We start from the raw sequence: 19443 nt of genomic DNA, 5'->3' as shown, positions 1-19443 counted from the left end.
GCCTGCTGCTTAGAGTACCCTCCAAACAGGTGGGGAACAGATTTGTAGATATGGCTCTGGTTCTGGCGCAGCGTAGATGAGCGCTGTCTTAGAAGGCCCCCGCGGGACCTCACTTGCCCACATGGATAGGGGAGGTTATGCGCTGGGCCCGAGCTGAAGAGTGGGCACTAATGAAGAAGGAGTCCAGGGGACTAGGATGTCGCCCCATAGCCCACCTCTGGTCCGAAGTAGTGGATGAATGGGAATTTCTCGATATAGTCGATTAGGCTTCCTCAGAGACTAGTACTGAAACAGCAAATGTTGAGCCGAACCCTGATGAGGGGAATGGGGGAGGTATACTGAATTGAGGTTTATTGTCACAGTAGGGCAGGTAATCATGAGCAGGGATCATGAGGTGCCTTGCCTGTTGCCGCTGCTAGATGCTCCAGTACACAAATTAGATGTGTGCCACTGCTGCTATCGGCTTCTCCCCATCACCCACACTTGCTACTTGAGCACTGACTTATTGCACATTGTTGTCACTGCGTGAGTGGCGGACCTCCGAGACCACATGTTACTAGGACCTAGTTACTTGGTTTTGTAGTTTTGTAGTTTACTCATATGGGTGATACTTATATGTATATTGAGATATGGCATGACTACATTTTGAAAAGTCAGCAACTCCATCACCAAGGTCAGAGAAACTCAGAAGCCTTGAATTATTCTGAGGACCCAGAACATATGCTATGATCACTGCAGCCACAAACTGCCCAGTGGGGTACCTGCGCATTAGATTGAAGCAATGTGTATGATGTACGCTGACAGTGTAAATTGTTAATAATGCTTCCCAATGTATATGCACACCAACATGTTGTATATTGATGACTGATCTGCATATTAAAATTGCCAATAAATATATCTTTAAAAATTAAATCTTAGGTGTGTGACTCCCTTACCCTGGCTAGAGTTGGGGTCCCTATTTCGACATGGTGTAAACTGACTGCCAACTACTAGAGACCCCTTTTATAACATTGAGTAGCATGTTAAAGCTGACACATTAGGGCTTATAAATGATAGAAATAGCAATCATGGGGGGATTGTATGTGCAAAAGGATGGAGAATACCATCATCAGCAAAAGAGTAGGGAGAAAAACATAAAGGAGGGGCAGAGCAGAAGGTATTCCCAGCTACAACTGATGACAACTAACTGTTGGCAAAGAAGCCTTCAAGCCATGCAACTGGCACCAGAGAAATTTCATCCCCAGGAGGTGCTTCAGAACGCTGTATTCCAAGTGCCATTATCCAGAATGTTATCCCATTTGGATGGTTGTCTGCCAGGGTTGACTGCATGCCATCTCTAGGCTTTCTGTGCCCCATCCTACAATATATAAAGCATTGCACTGGACACCTGCAGGGTCTCATTCCTTGGGTGTGCCTGGGCATGGGCCCACCCAGTGTGGATAACCAGATGCTGCCCAAACACCTGAAGCTCGCTATGGAACACTTGTGGAGACTAAGGGGGTCATTCCGACCCTGTCGGTAAATACCGCCAGGGCCGGGGACCGCGGGAGCACCGCCAACAGGCTGGCGGTGCTCCCTTGGGCATTCTGACCGCGGCAGTTCGGCCGGGGTCAGAAGAGGAAAACCGGCGGTCTCCTGCCGGTTTTCCGCTGCCCTGGGAATCCCAGCTGCGCCGCCATGGGGGATTCCGACCCCCTCACCGCCATCCTGTTCCTGGCGGTTCCGCCCGTCAGGAATAGGATGGTGGTGAGGGGTGTCGTGGGGCCCCCGTAAGAGGGCCCCACTTTGTATTTCAGTGTCTGCATTGCAGACACTGAAATACGCGACGGGTGCCACTGCACCCGTCGCACACCCTCCACTCCGCCGGCTCCATTCGGAGCCAGCATCCTCATGGAGGGCTGTTTCCCACTGGGCTGGCGGGCGGCCTTTTGGCGGTCGCCCGCCAGCCCAGTGGGAAACCCAGAATGACCGCTGCGGTCTTTTGACCGCGGTACGGTCTTCTGGCGGTTCCCTCCAGGCGGGCGGCTCCCGCCGCCCGCCGGGGTCAGAATAACCCCCTAAATGTTTTGGTTCTTCTGACTATATTTTGTTATTGGTTACATGTCGGTTATTAGTTCATAAAGTGCATGATATGAGACAAAGATTGGGTGCGGAGTGTTCCGGGGAACAAGTGTTCACTATTCACAACCCAGGTGGGATGTTGAGTCAAAGTAAAAATCTAGGGACAAGTTTCTTCAAGTGGAGAGTTGGGGCACTAGAGTTATTATACAAGTGGGCACTTTTTTCAGAATGGCAGTTAATCAACGGTGTGTTGAACTCACTGTCATATCCATTCTGGATGGGTACTTCTAACAGCAAATTCCTGGCATTTAGAATATTCTTCAGTTCCAGAATGGATCCAGAAGATTTCACAGCAATGTTTACACACAGCTATATGGTGCCATGTGGATCTGTGCTGGCTTTAATCCGCCTAAAGTGACAGAGTGGAGCTGCATATAAGCACCAGGCGTATGCGCTGACATCAGTTCCTTTCTTCCTGTGTCTTTCTATGCAGATCCGTAACTCCCCTTCTTTTTCATCAATTAACAAATTCCTTACAAAATACTTTTTAATTGTGCAAGTGAATGATATCCCAGCCAAATACTACTGACCATGTTGTGACTGTTGGAATCCGATGTCCTTAGTTACCCGCACGAAGTGTACATTTGGTGTTTGGGCTTGGGCACTACTCCAAGTTGTGCAACAATTATGCCTTCTTGTACTGAAGGCTGATCTGGGACAGTGAAGCAAACCTGTTTGTCGCCGAATACCATCAGAAGTCATGGACGTCATATATGTCCCACTCCGAGTCGAGGAAATGGACTAATTCCTGCTTTTGAGGATGCTTCCAGACAGGTCCACTCCATGGTCACAATCTTTTGATTAGTCCAAATCTAAAAAGAATATAAGAAGTTGAAGTGGCTAGGCGCCAACTGCGACGGATGCCATTAAGCGGAGCTCCTCTTTCCGCTCCTTAATCCCCCACATATCCGTATCTAATTGGATCGGCCAGGCTGACGGGCGGAGGTTCGGGGTGAAACTGCTCCGAGATTTGCAGCGGACAAGAGCTGGGACGCCCTGCGGCCTTTGGCAGTGGCGCGTCCCTGCGGTCTAGGCTGCGGAGATGTGGTGCGCCGTGACATTTGACCAGCGACGGCTGGTGGAGCGAGGAGGGTGGTTATCGTGGGCAGTCCCTGGCCCAGGGGGCTCGCTTGTGTGTGGCCCGGGCTAGGGTGGTATCGGCTGGTGGGACAGCGCCCGGCGCCCAGTGGGGCCTTCACACCCCAGGCCCTCCCTCTCTGCCGGTGGTGGGTCCGAAGACATCTGGGACCCAGGAGGCAGATAGTAAGAGCGGCTGCGAGCGTGAAGGTGAGGTCGGAGGAAGCCTGTCGTTTTCTAGCGGACCAGGGGCGGAGGTATGGGGTAGGGGTGGGGTGATCTGGGCCGCCCCCCCCCCCCCTTTTTTCTTCTTGGGCAGAACTCTTGGTGGAACAGCCAGATGAGGCCCGCTGCTGGATAACGGACTCACGGCCATGTTGTGTGCCGAGGGTGCAGTGCAAGCAGACTGGGGGCTCCTCCCCCCCCCCCTTTTTCCCTGTTAGTGAAGACCATTGGTGGCGCTGCCGCCCGGAGGCGGAGCGGCGCATTGCAGACCCGGCCAAGGCGCACCGGCAGGGGCTTGCCTGACTTGTGGGCGCTGTCTTAGAGGTGTATAGAGGTTGGTGGGCGAGCGCGACAGCGACTGAAGGGATTACCAGAGGACCCCATTGGTAGGATCGCCATACTAGCATGGTCAGAAATAAGGGGCACCCTCTGCTCCAGGTGAACAAAATGGATAAGAATGTGGTGCCCAAACTTTTGGGGGGTGCTGTGGTACTGGAGGACGCTCAAGGGGGTCAGGAGAAGGACTGGGGCCCAGCGGGCGGGCCCTCTCTGAGTACAATAGTGGCGGCAATCCCGGATCTCCGTGGCTCGCTAGAACCCAAGCAGGACACGGTCACAGTGGACGTAAATCTTCTTCGTGCAGATCTCAAAAAAGTCACGGAGAAGGACACTAATGCAGAAACGAATATTGCCCGGTTGCAGTCTACATCTAGGAGGCTGGAGGATCAGGTCTGGTTCTTTACCGCGGAGCACGAGAAAATAATGTTGCGCCTGGAGGATCAGGAGGGGAGAGCCCGGAGGAAAAATATTAGAGTGGTTGGGGTCCCGGAGGGCGCTGAGGGCCTGAGTGTCGAGCTTTTCTTGGAGACCCTGATTGTAGACTCCTTGCTCCCCAAGAGACTCTCTAAGTTCTTCATGGTGGAGGGAGCACACAGGGCTCTGGTCCCACCCCGAGGCCAGGCCCCCTCACCCCGAGGACCATCATTGCACAAATTTTCGGGGCAGAGACGCCATCCTACAGGCCACCAGATCACACGGAGATCTCCAATATGAGAACGCTACTGTTTGTTTCTTTCCAGACTTCACACTGAGGGTCCAACGGAAGCGCCAAAGCTTTCAGGAGGTCAAAAAACTGCTGTGGGACCGCAAATTCAAATACATGATGCTCTTCCCGGCTAGACTGTGAATCATCACAGAGGGGAAGGCCTGGCATTGTGACACTCCGGAGGAGGACTGGGAGTGTCATGAGGGGTCCCGATCGGTGGGCTGTGCGGCTCGCAGGGGCTCCGTGGGCAGCCGTGATAGGGGGGCGGGGAGACCCCCCCTCCCACAGATAGGAGCAGGGAGTGGAGGCAGCTGGACAGTAGTCGTCAAGCATGGTGACGTTGGCCGTAACACATAGCAGTGACTACTGGGCCCATGTGGCGTGGTCCCTGGTGTCAACTGGGGGCGGAGCAGGAGCTGCGCCTGCAAAGACTTTTCGGGAGGCACATAGCCGTACTGGACATTGTAGGATGGTTCTTGAAATGTATTTTATCTTGGCATTATAGTTGGAAGTGATGTGGGATGCTGGCGCCGGCCCACCCACGCTAGAGTTGAAGTTGTTTTGAGCGACAGGCACTCCACTAATTGGGGGGGTGGGCAGTTTGGAGCCCGCTAAGTAGGGTAGCAGGGTGGGGGGAATGTTTAGTTGGGAGTTACTGACACACTGTTTTTGTTGTATACTATTTCCAAGCCACTGTACAGCAATGGGCCTCTGAGAAATGCTGCCGGGGACAGAGCGGCCAGGGAGGGAGCACTTGATCTGATGAGCTGCGCAGCTACCCGGGAGGGGAGGAGGGAATACACATGGCAGGGACAATGACACGCACCGTTAGGGTCATGACATGGAATGTGAATGGTCTGGTTAGTCGTATTAAGCGAACCATAGTCTTTCAGTACTGCACGGCCCGACCTTGTCCTTCTGCAGGAAACACACCTGAAGGGGAACCATTATAAGCCTCTAGACAGGTTTGGGTACCTTTTGGTGGCACACACGGGCTATACATCGGACTCTAGAGGGGTGCGGATTCTCCTAAAAAAATCAACGCCCTTTATCCTGTTGCGCACTTGGTGGGACCCCTTGGGGTGATATGTGGCAGTTTCAGGTGTTTGGTACAGCCGAGTTCTCAATTTGTGTTCGGTGTACGTTCCCCCCAGACTTCAGGGAGCCACTCTGACAGACCTTGGCTCCCTGCTGCTTGATTTCCCACCAGGACTTCTGATTATAGGGGGTGACATGAACTTGGTCGCTGACCCAGGGTTAGGCAAGCTCTCGCATACGAAGGGGCCACCTGCCTCGGCGGCTCTCCGATCCTTTATGTACTCTTGGCATGGCAGATCTGTGGAGAGCACTCAATCCTGGAACGCATCAATACACATATACGTTTAGGGGATGTTCATCTAGGCTTGATTATTTACTTGCGACAGGAGCCCATGTAGGCAAGTTCTGAGAGGCAATCCATTATTCAAGAGGGATCTCGGATCACTTCCTTGTGGTCCTTCTGGGTCCTACACTCTACCGCCGTGCATTGACCCTTGGTACCTGCAGGACAAGGCTTTTGTGGACAAAATAAGGGAGGGGGTCACCCAATATTTCAAGGAGAACTTAGGGTCAGTGGACTCGGCAAATATCCTGTGGGAAGCCTTTAAAGCTGTACTTCGGGCCACGTGCAAGACTTAATCGTGGGGCTTAAAAAGAAGTGCAATCTGCAAGCGTCGCACCTTGAGCAGGAAATTGCAGCTCTCGAGGCCTGCGGTGAGGCAGAAGGGGGGGTCGGAGAGTGACTTTCGGCACCAGTTAAGACTCAAGCGCTACGAGCTGCACGCCCTGGCCGAACAGCATGCGCAAGCATTTGTGTTGGCGACGCAGCGTCGGCTTTACGACGTAGGTGACACAGCTAATAAATTGCTGGCATGGTTGAACAAGAGAGACAAGGTCCAAACATGGGTCGGGTGGTAGAGACTAAGGGTGGCAACCTCTGCGGGGTGAATGAGTCCATAGCGGAGGCATTCGCAACATACTATGAGGAGGTGTATACCTCGGTGACTCGGATGACGGAGGACGCCTGCGTGGACCTCCTGCGTGACATACCGCTCATTCATCCGGACCAGTCGGGTTTCATGCCATCTAGGTCGACGCGTTTAAATTTGCAGAGGCTCTATGGGGTCTTACACATAACGGATCAGTGGACAGAGGGGCAGGTGGCGCTTCTGTCCCTTGATGCGAAAATGGCTGTTGACAGCATAGAATGGCCTTATATTTTTGTGGTCTTCAAACAGTTTGGAATGGGCCCACGATTCCTGGCCTGGATCAGGCTGTTATACAGTGAGCCGGTGGCCCGAGTGCAGGTCAATGTGACATTGTCATACCCCTTTGCCCTACACAGGGGCAGGAGGCAAGGCCGCCCACTCTCTCCGATCCTGTTCGCGTTGGCTTTCAAGCCCTTGGCGGATTGGATCAGACAGGACCCCTTGATTGTGGCATTGACTCAGTAGCATCATGGGAGGAGCGTATCTCCCTCTACTCGGATGATATTCTGCTGTATGTCACACACCCTCGTTGGTCAGTTGATAGGATCCTGCTGATATTTTGCATATTCGGGGATCATTTTGGCTAACAGATTAATTGGGTCAAGTCGCTGCTGTTCCCACTGACCGGCGGCCCAGTGTCCCTCCTCCCCCCGGGATGCGATGTAAAGATCTCCACTGGAGGCTTCAGATATCTGGGGATATACGTGACAAGGGACCAAGAGCGCTTCGTCAGTGAGAATCTACAGCCCCTGCTCAATGGATTTCGAGGGGATGCGGAGTGGTGGAGGACGCTGCCTCTCTCTCTTATGGGTAGAGCTGCCCTTTTTAAAATGATGACGCTGCAGCGTCTACCATATGAATACCATACCATACCCCCTACAGGATTCCGGCAGAGATGTTCCAACGCCTCGGCCGGGACATCAGGTCATTGCTCTGGGATGGCGGCTGCTCCCGGGTGGCCCTCCAGAAATTGGAACTCTTGGTGTACGAGGGAGGTCTGGCGATTGATCCTCGCCGGTACCACTGGGTGGCGCAGGTGGTGACGGTTAATGACTGGGCCTTCGCAAACCAGGGGGACCCGGCGTTCCGGGTGAATAGACAGACGATGGGCAGAGGGGGATATGAGCATGCGCTGTCCGCCCCAGCGAGCGTGCGGGAGCTGCCGGCGCACAACGTGTCTGTGGTAAGGGCGTGGTGTGATGCCATCCGATTCCTCGGATGGGGAACTACTTTGACGGCCAGGACTCCCCTGTGGTGTAGCGACCTGTTGGGGGACTTAAAGACCCTGGATGGGTTCCGCAGGCGGTCGCTTCTGAGGATTGACCATTTAGGAGACGTCTGGAGGGGTCAGGCAATGGTGATGTTTGAGGTCCTTCAGGAGGAATATTCCATGGTAGGAACAGAACAGTTTAGATATTTGCAGTTGAGGCAGGTGTTGGGTCGCTATGTCCTGGTGGGAGAACAGCTGCCGGAGGCGGCCCCCCTCGAGGACAGCCTCCTGACCGAGCCTCTGGAGGTGAAGCCCATCTCGTTGCTGTACAAGAAACTATGGAACAACTCCCGGACCCAATGTTGGCCCTTCGGGCCAGGTGGGAGGCAGACATGGGAGCACTGAACGATGAGGACTGGGGGAAGGCGAGACAGGGCCCCAGAGTGGTGGCCATCAAGGCACGTCTCCGGTTGATTCAGCTAAGAATTCTGCATAGGGCATATTACTCTAGGGTGGTATTGCACAAGATGGGTAGGGCGCAGACCACACTGTGCCTGCGGCGATGAGGGAAGGAGGGCACCTTCTATCATATTCTAAGGACCTGTCCCGTAATAAAGACCTGTTGGGTAGGGGTTACTGGGGTGGTGGCCCGAGTGTTGGGGAGGGAGGTCCCGTTGGACCCTAAGCTGCTCTTGCTGAATGTGACAGGGGAGGAACACTGGTCGAGGCAGCAAGCACTATGGCTAGGCCATTACAGCGATAATAGCCAAACGCAACATAGTGCGAACATAGGGTATGGAGTCTCCGCCCACGATACATGATTGGGAGAGGGACCTGGACTGGTGCAGCAGCGCTGAAAAAGTAATATATGAGAGCAGGGGCTGCCACAAGAAATGAGAGAAGATCTGGGATGGGTGGGGGGCCTATAGAACCATGGGATGACTTTGAGCGGGCCAGGTGTTGGGCGGGGGGGAGGTCGGGTCCTTGACAACACCAGACCATCATACTGGGGAGTTGATTGAGCACTGTGTGAACCCTTCATCTTGCTATTTACAGATTTGGGTCTCTGGGTGGCAGCTAATCGATGGGCAGTCTAATTGTTGCTTACTTTATTGTACAATGGCTGTTTTGTTGTTTAATAAAAAGATTTTTGTTTAAAAAGAAGTTGAAGTGGCACTCAACCTCATCATTCCACTCTCTCTTCAAAGAGTAGTCAGGCGGGTGTTAAGGTGCCAGTCAATCTTTCACCCTGTTCCTGATCGCAGAGCCGATTCCAAAGTTGGTTCACTTGCTCCCCGACATTTCCAGGCCATCAGCTACACCGTAGCAGATCACAGCCTTTAAGGGGGCCATGCTGTGTGTTTTTGGCCCACTTCTGGTTCACTCTGGTGTGTCTATGGGTCCAAACAACCCCCAGGGGGCTCCAGTAGGGTTACCACTGGCAGATTCATTTTCAGTGCTGTCTGTGCCCCTAGAATCTGCCTCACGTGTCGGCCTCTGGTGCCAACTTCCACTCTGGCTCAAAGATCTGCATGGGTCACTTCTCCAGAGACCCCGTTCTCCTCATTGGCAGAGGTCAAACAATGCCAATTTTGTTCTCTGACCTCAATTTGAAGGGTCTTCAACTCCGACGGAGGCAGTGCTTTGACTCAACTTCACCGCACCCAGTCCTCGTAAGCTCTGATTCAGACAAAATTACTTATCTTCCACTAGGCCTTCCTCAGAGGCTTCATTACCTTTTTGACTAAGACTACCACTCACTATGATGACTTTTTCATAGACTTACAGAAGTCCATTGGGCTACATACCAACCCTGACGCAGGGTTGGTTTTGCCCCAAGGCCTGTAACATAGGAGAGTGCATTATTTGCTGTAGTGTTCTGATTTGAGGTCCCGATCCTACAGTTGCCTACAGATGAAGTCAGCACAGATATCCTTACTGTGGTATTGCACCCTGGGAAAGCTACATCTGAGCCCTTATTTCCACTTAAAGATGCCCTGGCTGACACCCTTATGGACACTTGCGTGAAGCCTTGCTCTTGCCCAGCAGCAGTTTAGTAAGCCAAGCTACCCCCAGCAAAGTTACTCCTAATGATTGCCTCCCCAGACAGGGAGTTAAAAAGGATTGAGGTGTTCAGGAATCACATATTCTCCTCCGCCATCTTGCTACTGAGGCCATCAATGCAGGCTCTCTGTGACATGGCCAACAAGCTTTTGCTTCCAGGCCTCTTGGGCTCATAAGCTTAAAGATTTCAAGACACAGGGTGCAGCAAAATGTCATTATGGCTGGCCTGGATACTATAGACTGTTTGGGGGGGTGCAATGACACCAGTTAGGTGCTCACCTGCCACTGCAGCATCAGCCTTCAAGCTGTTTTAGTTTGGCCTTAGTGGTACAAAGCCACCCTGTGAGAGGCAGAAGGAGACATTTTCTCCAGGGCAACAGGCCATTGCATGTAACACAAGGGTCTTCCCGATTGTCCAGTAGGGCTATGCCCTACCATTCCTTTCCAACCCACCTCAGTTTCCTCACCCATCAAAATGGCTTCCAGAGGAGTATTCCTTCTTCTTTCTGCAAGACGTGCAGGCTATACCAGGTAAAGGAACTATCAAGAGGCTGTCTGCCTTGTAAGTAAGGACAGGTTGTTACTCACACAATTTCCTTCTGCTGAAGGGCAGTCCTTCATCCTTTTTTAGACCTTCATCCTCTGAATGCCTTCATATTGAGTGACAAATTCAGAATGCTCACTATGGCCCATGTTCCATCTGGAGGTTTGCTTTGGACCTGCAGGACGCTTACTATTGTGTCTTCGTCCTGCAGTCCCACAGACTATGCCTACAGTTCAAGGTTGGCCAGGAGCATTGTAATTTTGCCATGTTTCTCTTTGGCATTACCATTGCCCTTTCGATGTTCACAAGACTGGTCACCACACATGTTCGGAGGTTGGGGGTACCAGTTTTCTCCTACCTCCACCTCAATTACTGGCAATTGAAGGCGGGCTTGCCACAGTCTGTTGTAGGCCACCTTCATTTGACTGTGAACTTTTTGTCATCTTTGCAGTTCTTGATCAAGGAGCCAAATTCACACCTGACTCCTTCGCAGGGACTTTCTTTTATAGGAGGTCTTCTGAACACAGTGCGATTCAGGGTCTTTCCTCCCTCACAGCGAGTCCATGACATTTGGGCAATGATCCTGATTTACAGTTTTGGTCCTAGATCCTGCTGAGAGCAGTTCTGTGGCTTCTTGGTTTGTTGGTTTCATACATCCTGCTTGTCCACTGCACCAGGTTGTTTATGCAGGCTCTGCTATGGGATGTGAATTGTCAGTGGGACTAGCACAAAGTAAAGCAGGGGGATGTCATTAAGGTTTCAGAATTGACTACACAAGAACTGCAATAGTAACTGCTAGAGCAAAATCTGACAAGTCCGCGCCCAGAGCTGATAGTGGTGACTGATGCACCCATGTTGGGCAGGGTATCTGGGAGAGGTGAAGATCAGAGAACATTGCTTTCCAGTGGAAACCTGGCTCCACATCAATCTGTTGGAGCTGCGGGCCATCCATCTGGCATTGAAGGCCTTATGCTGTCCATCAAGGAAAGGCCAGAGGATGTTCTCATGGACAACAACACCACCATGTGGTGTTGCAATACACTGGGTGGAGAGGGGGGCCTCTGCCGGGAGATGCTGCATCTCTAGTGCTGACTAATGCGTCAGGGCATTTCCATGATTGAGAACCACCTGGCAGAATCTTTAAATGCCAGTGTGGACAAGCTCAGCCGCTGACACCTAATGGATCACAAATGGAAGTTGCATTCCCAGGTGGCACAGGACATCTTCCAACAGTAGGGAGAGCCTTGGCTGCATCTTTTCTCCACCATCAGCAATACAGTCTGCACATTGGAGTTCCCAAGAATGTTCTCTCTAGTTGATGTATTCAGACTACAGGGGTGCACAAGATTAATTTACACTTTTCAACCACTGCCTTTCCTGCCCAGAGTTCTGAAGATCAGGAACCTCCATACCCAAGTCATTCTAGGAGCTCTGGATTGGGCGAGGGACGTGTGGTGAATGGAAATTCTGGACATGAGCATTTGTCCTCCCTGCGGAAGAATTTTCTGTTGCAGCGGCAGGGCAAGGTTCAGCAGCCGAACTTCTGCAATCTACATATTTGATCTGCCACCTGTGGTGGTGGATGTCAGCCTTGCATCCAGTTTTCATTTTACAAAGTTCATCTACTCTTGCTGCTGGGACTAATTTGTGGCCTGGAGTGGAGTCCACAACACAGACCTCCTACAAGACAACTGTCTGATGTATTATTGTTTGCTTGCCATTGGCCCAGCATGTTCTTGCAGTGGGCACAAAAACAAAGGTTATTTTTCAGCCCTTTTGGCTTTTTTACATTTGCCGGACCAGTGATCTTTTTAAAATCACCTATTTTGATGCGTTTCATTAACGGTTGGACACAAGTTCTCTCCCAAAACATTTGTACCACAGTGGAATCTTAATTTGCTCCTGACATTCCTTATGCTTACTCTGGAATCTTAATTTGCTCCTGACTTTCATTATGTTTACTCCTTCAATCCCATGCTTTAGCTCCTTGCTTTATCTTCCCACTCCCAAAACAGTCTTCCTCGTTGAGGTCACTTCAGCTCGTCGCATGAATGATCTGTAAGCTCTAGCGGTGTAGCCATACTTTACCACCTTTTTTCCAGACAAGTTGGAATTGTAGACTCCAATTTGACAAAAATCATCATCCAGTTTCACGCTGCGCAATCTATCATGCACCCAGTGTTCTTTGCTTCACCGCACCCCCTTGAAACAGGAAGAGTGACTATAGCAGCTGGATCCCAAAAGAACTTTAAGGTTTTATATTAATTGCAGTAAAGACCATCAGGTGGACATTATCTCTTTGTAGGATATTTTGAAACAAAGAAAGCCAAAGCTGTGGATAGGTCTTTCCATTAAGACCTGCTATGGGCTGGTCAAAAAGAAGGTAAGTAACTTGTTCTTTATGGGCTGAATGAGAATAGGAAACAATTTTTCTTCTACTTATTCCACAAAATAGAAAGTTTTGGATGGAGTTATCTAATGATGGGTGTAGATTTTAACGCAATGTTTGATGAATCAGTTGACCATTCAACGTATACGTCTGAGACTACTGGTAGGCTTTAAGAGCTGGTGAATTCGATTGATGCCCTAGGCCTATTAGATGCTTGGCAAAAACTACACTAAAATGAGGGGGTACTCATTTTATTTTAGTGTACACAAGATGTACTATAGGTTGATTTTTTTTCTGGCAAACAGACAGACGTTTGCCACTATATTTGATTAGTTGATAGGCACAAGTTTATTATCTGTCAATTCACTGGTTTCTCTGATACTGGGACTCCCAGAGTTCTAAACCCTGAAACCCCATAGTGTAGAGCCTTAATGAAGCAGCATTTAGGGATAGCACCCTAAGAAACTCAATAGCTAAAGCATTACACCATTACTTCAACAAAAACAATATGGGTGGGCTCCAGTTGGGAACAGTATGGGCTGTAGCTAAGGTGAGCAAATGTGCCATGTCCTGACTAACCAAAACAGTAACGGACCGGAAGAAAGAATACTAGCCCTCGATCCTTTCCCTCAAATGCCTATGCAAATTGAATATCTCACTCAGTACCTGTAGAGCTCTAGCCAAATCAAGGGGTGAAATAGAACATATTCTGATTGGAGAAACACCCAGAAAGATGGTATACACAGCCTAAAGTATTACAACAATAGGTAACTGGCCTATAATCTGCGAGCAGCCCAAACCCATAACTACATCCAAACAATTTAGAATAGCGATGTGATCGAACTGAGCTTGACACCAGAAATTCTACAAACATTTATCTATTTTGAGCGCTCTATGCCTGCAATATTACCCCAAGAAACAATTCTATATCTGGAACAACCAACTTCTTGAATGAGTCAGACAAGACCTCAAGCCTTTATGGCTTCTTAATTATATTTTATACAGCTTTCCAGGACTCCTTGGCCAATACTCTTGCAAAATCTATAGCCATTATTATATGGGCGTTGTGGAAACGGTATTAGATACAATGATGAAGTCACCATCCCAGTACTACCTAACACCAGGAAAAGACCTTAAACTGTTCAGTGCATATTGCCCTATTGCTTTTATTAACAATGAAGCAAAACGTTTACCAGGATTCTGGTCACTAGATTACATCAGATTTGGATGACTAACTTCAGACTTGGTTCATGCTGAAATGATAGGCATGTGACAACTCACTTCATACAGCAAACCTATCTATCTAACAGCGAGGCAACGAACGTCGATTGTCATTCTCTCATTTGATGTGCAGAACAGTTAAAAACATCCATTAGCCCGACCATGACATCTTATATCTTAGCCAGTATTAAGCAGCCGAGCGCCCACGTCAGGATTGATCCTGAATTATTACAGCGAATCCTTCTTAATAGGGGAACGAGGTAGGGGTTGCTGTATCTTGTTTTTGCTGTTCTCATGGAGCTGCTAATACAATGAAAACATTATAACCAGTTAATTAATGGCTTTCTGACCAAGTTTGGGACAGACAAGGCTGTCCATCTGTGGATGACATTTTATGTTTTCCAACGGATCCAGCTATCTCAGTACCAGCTTCGGCTGCAAAGATAGAGCATTGTGCTGGAGAGTCAAGATTTAAGATTAATTTTTCTAAATCATCAGGGACCCTATTCATACCTTGTACCACTATCAAGGAAGTGATGGTTTCCAGTATATGTAAGGGCTGCTACAATATCTTCAGATTCCCAGTGATTGCTATGGTCTTTATTTGAGCAATGGTCCAACCTCGTTGGGCACACTCTTCAAAGATCTGTGTAGGTGGGGCCAGGTGGACGTATCCTGTTTTAGCTGTATCAACAGTATTACACTTAATTCTCTTCCCCACATGCTGTATTTGGTTCATATGGTTTCTCAAGAATGCATTTAAAGATATCCAATGTCACCTTCTCCAATTTGTGGGGTTGAACAATAAGGCTAGAGTTACAAGATCAACCCTCTTCAAGAAGCAGTTCTACGGTGGTCTGGGATTCCCAGCTATTACATGCTGTGTTGTGGCAGTACAGCTCTGACCGACACTTGAGTGGCAGGTTCCTGGCAGAATAAAAACATGGCTAGTTTTTGAGGAATCAGCCACTTGCTGTAGATGGACCATGCCAGAGGTCTATGTCCCAAGACTGCCTTTATAGTGTGGCAAACCCCTAACACATTGGCAAAGCTTGTTTAGACACATGGAAACAACCATCAGTCCATCCAACTTCACTCCACTCACTCATAATTTAGACTTCCTACTGGGATTGAATGAATCACTGTTTTTTAATAGAGCAGGTCTTAGCCCACAGAGACTAGGGAGGTATTTTAATGCACAAAACGTCAAGAAGGGAAACAGGAACAGCGGGTGGGGATACCTCAGAATCCAGGATCTAAGTTCAAGAACAGAAAGACAGATAGTCTTAAACATTCTACTGTTTCTATCCTTGGTGGGTAGTGATAGAAAGCAGCGTACTTATCAGCACCTTTCTCATGTAAAGTCTGGACGAAGGGCTTATCTATTAGAACACACAAAATCTGCTTTGTTCTATAAATAAATCACCCTAAAGAACATTTTTGGCTCGTAACATACAGGTGAAGGTAACCTTTTTAAGTGAACACAGCAGAACATCTAAGCTTCATGTTTTCAGGTGAGGAAGTAGATTAAATTCCATCTGGTATCCCACTAATGAATGATGTTAGCATATACCAATCATTGGTGAAGTCAGAGGTTTGTGAAACTTTGATCGAGTTGAAGAGAAATCATATTAAGACACTCCTGCAAGGGGTAATTCTGATCAAATATCTCAGGTCAAACTCAGCATCTACAAGCTTGATAATGAGTCCAGAATCTTTTTAGAAGATGTTATGTTTCGAAAAGAATGGTCCATCATTTTCTTTCTTTCTTCAAACCCCCTTGTCTATATTTTCAGACTACCATTTTAAGTGCTCCCCTACAAGCAAGGATGAGCCCACCCAGTACCAGAAACATGTACCTGGTGAGGACTTGATGATGAAGCATACCACATAGCAGTATGTGGGTGACAGTCTGTAAATAAACAGAAGTTCTGCCTCCCTTCTCTTTTTTATTTTTGTAAAATGTTTTAGGGTACCTCTCTTTTGGTTCTTGATTTTTATTAATAGACAAGAACTACAATCTAAGACAGAATGTTAAGAACCCTTTCAGATTCAGCTCAGAGATACCTATAAGCTGATATAGGCCTTGCTGTGGTCAGACACTAACCTGGGAAAAGAGGGAGGAGGGAGAGATTTAACACAAGTTGAAACCATTCTATCACAAGCTTCTTTGGGACGGGGCATATCATTCTTATGTGCAACACTGGGCATAGGACCTACACTAATCCGCAGTGGTTACATGTGTAGGTGGAAGGAAAAGCATTCGTGCTTTATCGGAGGATGAGTGATAGATTGGCAACAGATGGAGAAAATTACAGTTTGTACCCAGTATAAAGAAAATGCATCTAAAGTCCTAACTTGCTGGTATCTGACCCCAGTTTGGCTAAAGGCAATGTTTGGGGGTTCAGGCTTGTTTTGGATGGGTGTCAGACATGGAGCACTTTGATTAATGTCTAGTGGGCATGTCTATGAATACAATCTTATTGGGCTGAATTGATAATCCCAGTAAGGGAAATTACAGGTCTAGTTGTGCTATTGCATATGGTAGTTATACTCCTATAGCATCACGTGGGGGACGGGACATATCCGCTACATACTCTCTTAGGAACATTGATATCGGCTTATATGGAGGATGGTGCAGCATGTGTCTAGGATCTTGCGTTCTGAGGAATACCGGGCTTATCAGAGTAACTGATGAGAACCTCATACATTAGCATAACCAGCTGCATAGTGTCGCAGTTGAACAATGTACATACCTAGGGCTTCCACACACATCACCTAGCATGTAAGATATGAATCCAACAATCCTGTAGTTGTTGAACAATATATTTTATTCTCTTGCCTGAACATTTAATTTTAGTTTGTTTGTTCTTCCATTTCTTTTCTTTTTTTTATGTTTTGTCACAGTTTTACTCCCTACCCTTTATATCTCCATATGCATTTGATGGTTCTTATCATCTGCTACCGAACCTGTTCAGTATATTGCAATGATGGAGAGAAAGTCCATAAATATATTGTTGAAAAAAAGAATAAATTGCTCCTCATGGAAGCAAACGATGGAATTCTTGCCAGTGTTCTTAAGTAATTGTCTCACTTTTTTAAATTCACTCCTCTGATTTTACTCATCTGCGCCGCACAGGGCATCCCAGAATCGATTACTCCTCATTGTCTGTTCCAGCATGAATTTCATTTCTAGACAATACTTATTGTGCCCGAGTAAAGTAATTCCGATTTCCGGTACAAATTATATTGTTTGACAGTTTGTCTATAATAGATGTCCAACACTAGTGACTAATGTATTGTTATGCACTACTTGCAAAAGTAAAACACATGTTGACTAGGCAAACTAAATAATTCTTTGAACACCCAATTACCGTATTGTCATTGGATTATCAAAGAATAAACAAATTAAGATGATAACATATCTGTATACTTATTAGACCCATTGATTGTGGACAAATGGTGATTTTTGGTTATGCAGCTGTATACTCCCTTCCTTTGTGTATTCTCATTTCATTTCATATTTTCCCTGAGAGGCCTCTGTGTGAAGTTACTTCTCACCTGTGAGGCCTTTACCTATTTACTCCCTTTTCTGGGATGAGTGCCTCTATTTACCCCTTCCCTGTAAGGCCCCACTCCATTTTGGTCTTCCGAAGCGGAACAGCTCTCACTTTACTTCATTCCCACTGAAGTTTCAAGATGCCTTTTTTTAGACCCTGATGTTTGTAGTGGGCCCATTGTTTACCACTAGTATCCCAAGGTTCATTGGTTAATTGGTGGTATGTATGCTCCGTTGCAATCCATATATATATATATATATATATATATATATATATATATATATCACCAATATAATGGTCCGCTTGCCAAAGTTATATATAGGCGGACCGTAGGTTTGACTACGCCAGTGACTACTGTGCTACTACCATAGCCAAGCCTCATTGATGGCCCAACCGAGTAAGGGCTTTCAGAGAAATGGCTGTATGTCCACCCACACAAACAGGATGGGTGAACATATAGCCATTAAAATGCAAATATTGGTCCCCACAAAAAGAAAATCCAGTTTTGGGTTTTTCTTTGTGAAAATAAAAAAAGAAAATTGTTTGGTGCAGGGCTGAATCATGCTGGCACAGCCTTGTATCAAACAGCTATATGCAATGACAGGATCTGCTGTGATGGTGGTTCCTGCTAATGCATGATAAATGACTCCCCACATGACAGTCATTTATAAATTTGGCGGGCTGTCCCTCTTCCATGGGGATGGAGTAATTTACTACATACCCATGGCGGAAGGATGGGCGGTCCATCAAAGTATAAATCAGGCCCTTATTTTCCAAGCGCCATTACACACTTCTTCCTCTTGTTGAAAGACATGGGTGTTGCTCCTTGTACAAAAATAACTTTTGAGGTGCTGTTTTATTGCATTCTGATAGATGTGAGTAAATCTGATTGTACATTGTTTTTGTGTTTGACAGGCACCGGAAAGCTGGGCTTCTCATTTGTGCGAATCACAGCACTACTCATTGCAGGAAACCGCCTTTGGGTGGGCACAGGAAATGGTGTGGTCATCTCTATCCCACTGACTGAAAGTAAGTGACAGCTGTCTGGAAGTGTTGTCTTGTGACCATGTGGCACCTACTATGAATCCTGAGCTTGAAAGAATTTCAGCTCCCACAAATTTGCTCCTGAAGTGATGTCCAGTCACAGAAGAAGGCTCGGAGAGTGAAAAGAATTCCAGAATTGAACAATGATGAAACCTGATTCCAGGGCAAACCCTATTTCTATGAAGCGTTTATCATGTGAGGGAATAAGGCAGCGCCTTAAATGGGATGCCCAGATGATGTACTAGTAATGTTCATTACACTGTCATCTCTCTTTTCTTACAGTACTTTGTGATGTGTGCTGAATCTGAGACAGCACTTTCCTTTCTTCTGTTTTTTCTTGATCTGCTTGGATTAGGCCCTTCCCCCACTAGCATCTTGTAGGCTTTCCAAAGTCATCTGCTTGAGATGGCAATTACAGAATTAAATATGATGCTTGTTGAACCAAAACTGACAGATTGTCCCATTTCAGAAATGACTAACCATGTTACAAATCTATCGGTCATACTCTTCTCATTTAACAGCTGAAGACCTTTTTCAACTTACTCTCCGCTGCTGGAATAAGGACCAAACCTTGTGAAGTAACTAAACCTGGGCTGAACATCAATACCTCTGATGGAAATCTGAAATATGGCAGGGAAAACATCAGTGCTTCTTCATGCCCACCCTAAAAATTTATATTACTGCCACCAAACACATCAAAAACAACTTTTGAGAAAATCAATCCAGAGTTTCCCCTTCAAAGGTCCATAATAACCACCATATACTCTCTTCTGGAAAAAAAAAAGTGAATCCATGGTAGTTGCAACAACTTCTTGGGTGCGTTCTACAAAAACAATCGCTTTAAATCTAAAAACCAATGCCTCCCAGCTTGCTAGTTACCTCGGAGACTTCCTGAAAGCCCTAGCCCCTACCCTTT

At 47.6% G+C, this 19443-nt stretch overlaps 1 protein-coding gene across 6 annotated transcripts in view; it reads left to right on the top strand.

Moving 5' to 3' along the window:
- The window catches only part of MAPK8IP3 (mitogen-activated protein kinase 8 interacting protein 3), a 729083-nt gene that overhangs the window by 621614 nt on the left and 88026 nt on the right, over positions 1-19443 (top strand). For all 6 annotated transcript variants that reach the window (XM_069210571.1, XM_069210567.1, XM_069210566.1 and 3 more), the window contains exon 26: positions 18399-18512. In XM_069210571.1, the coding sequence (XP_069066672.1) occupies positions 18399-18512 (114 nt within the window). The remainder of the gene's footprint in view (positions 1-18398; positions 18513-19443) is intronic.

The sequence above is a fragment of the Pleurodeles waltl genome, chromosome 10 (genome assembly GCF_031143425.1).
Source record: "Pleurodeles waltl isolate 20211129_DDA chromosome 10, aPleWal1.hap1.20221129, whole genome shotgun sequence".
Classification (NCBI taxonomy): Eukaryota; Metazoa; Chordata; class Amphibia; order Caudata; family Salamandridae; genus Pleurodeles; species Pleurodeles waltl.
Note: the sequence above shows the minus strand (reverse complement) of the source record. Positions and strands in the feature narration are given on the sequence as shown.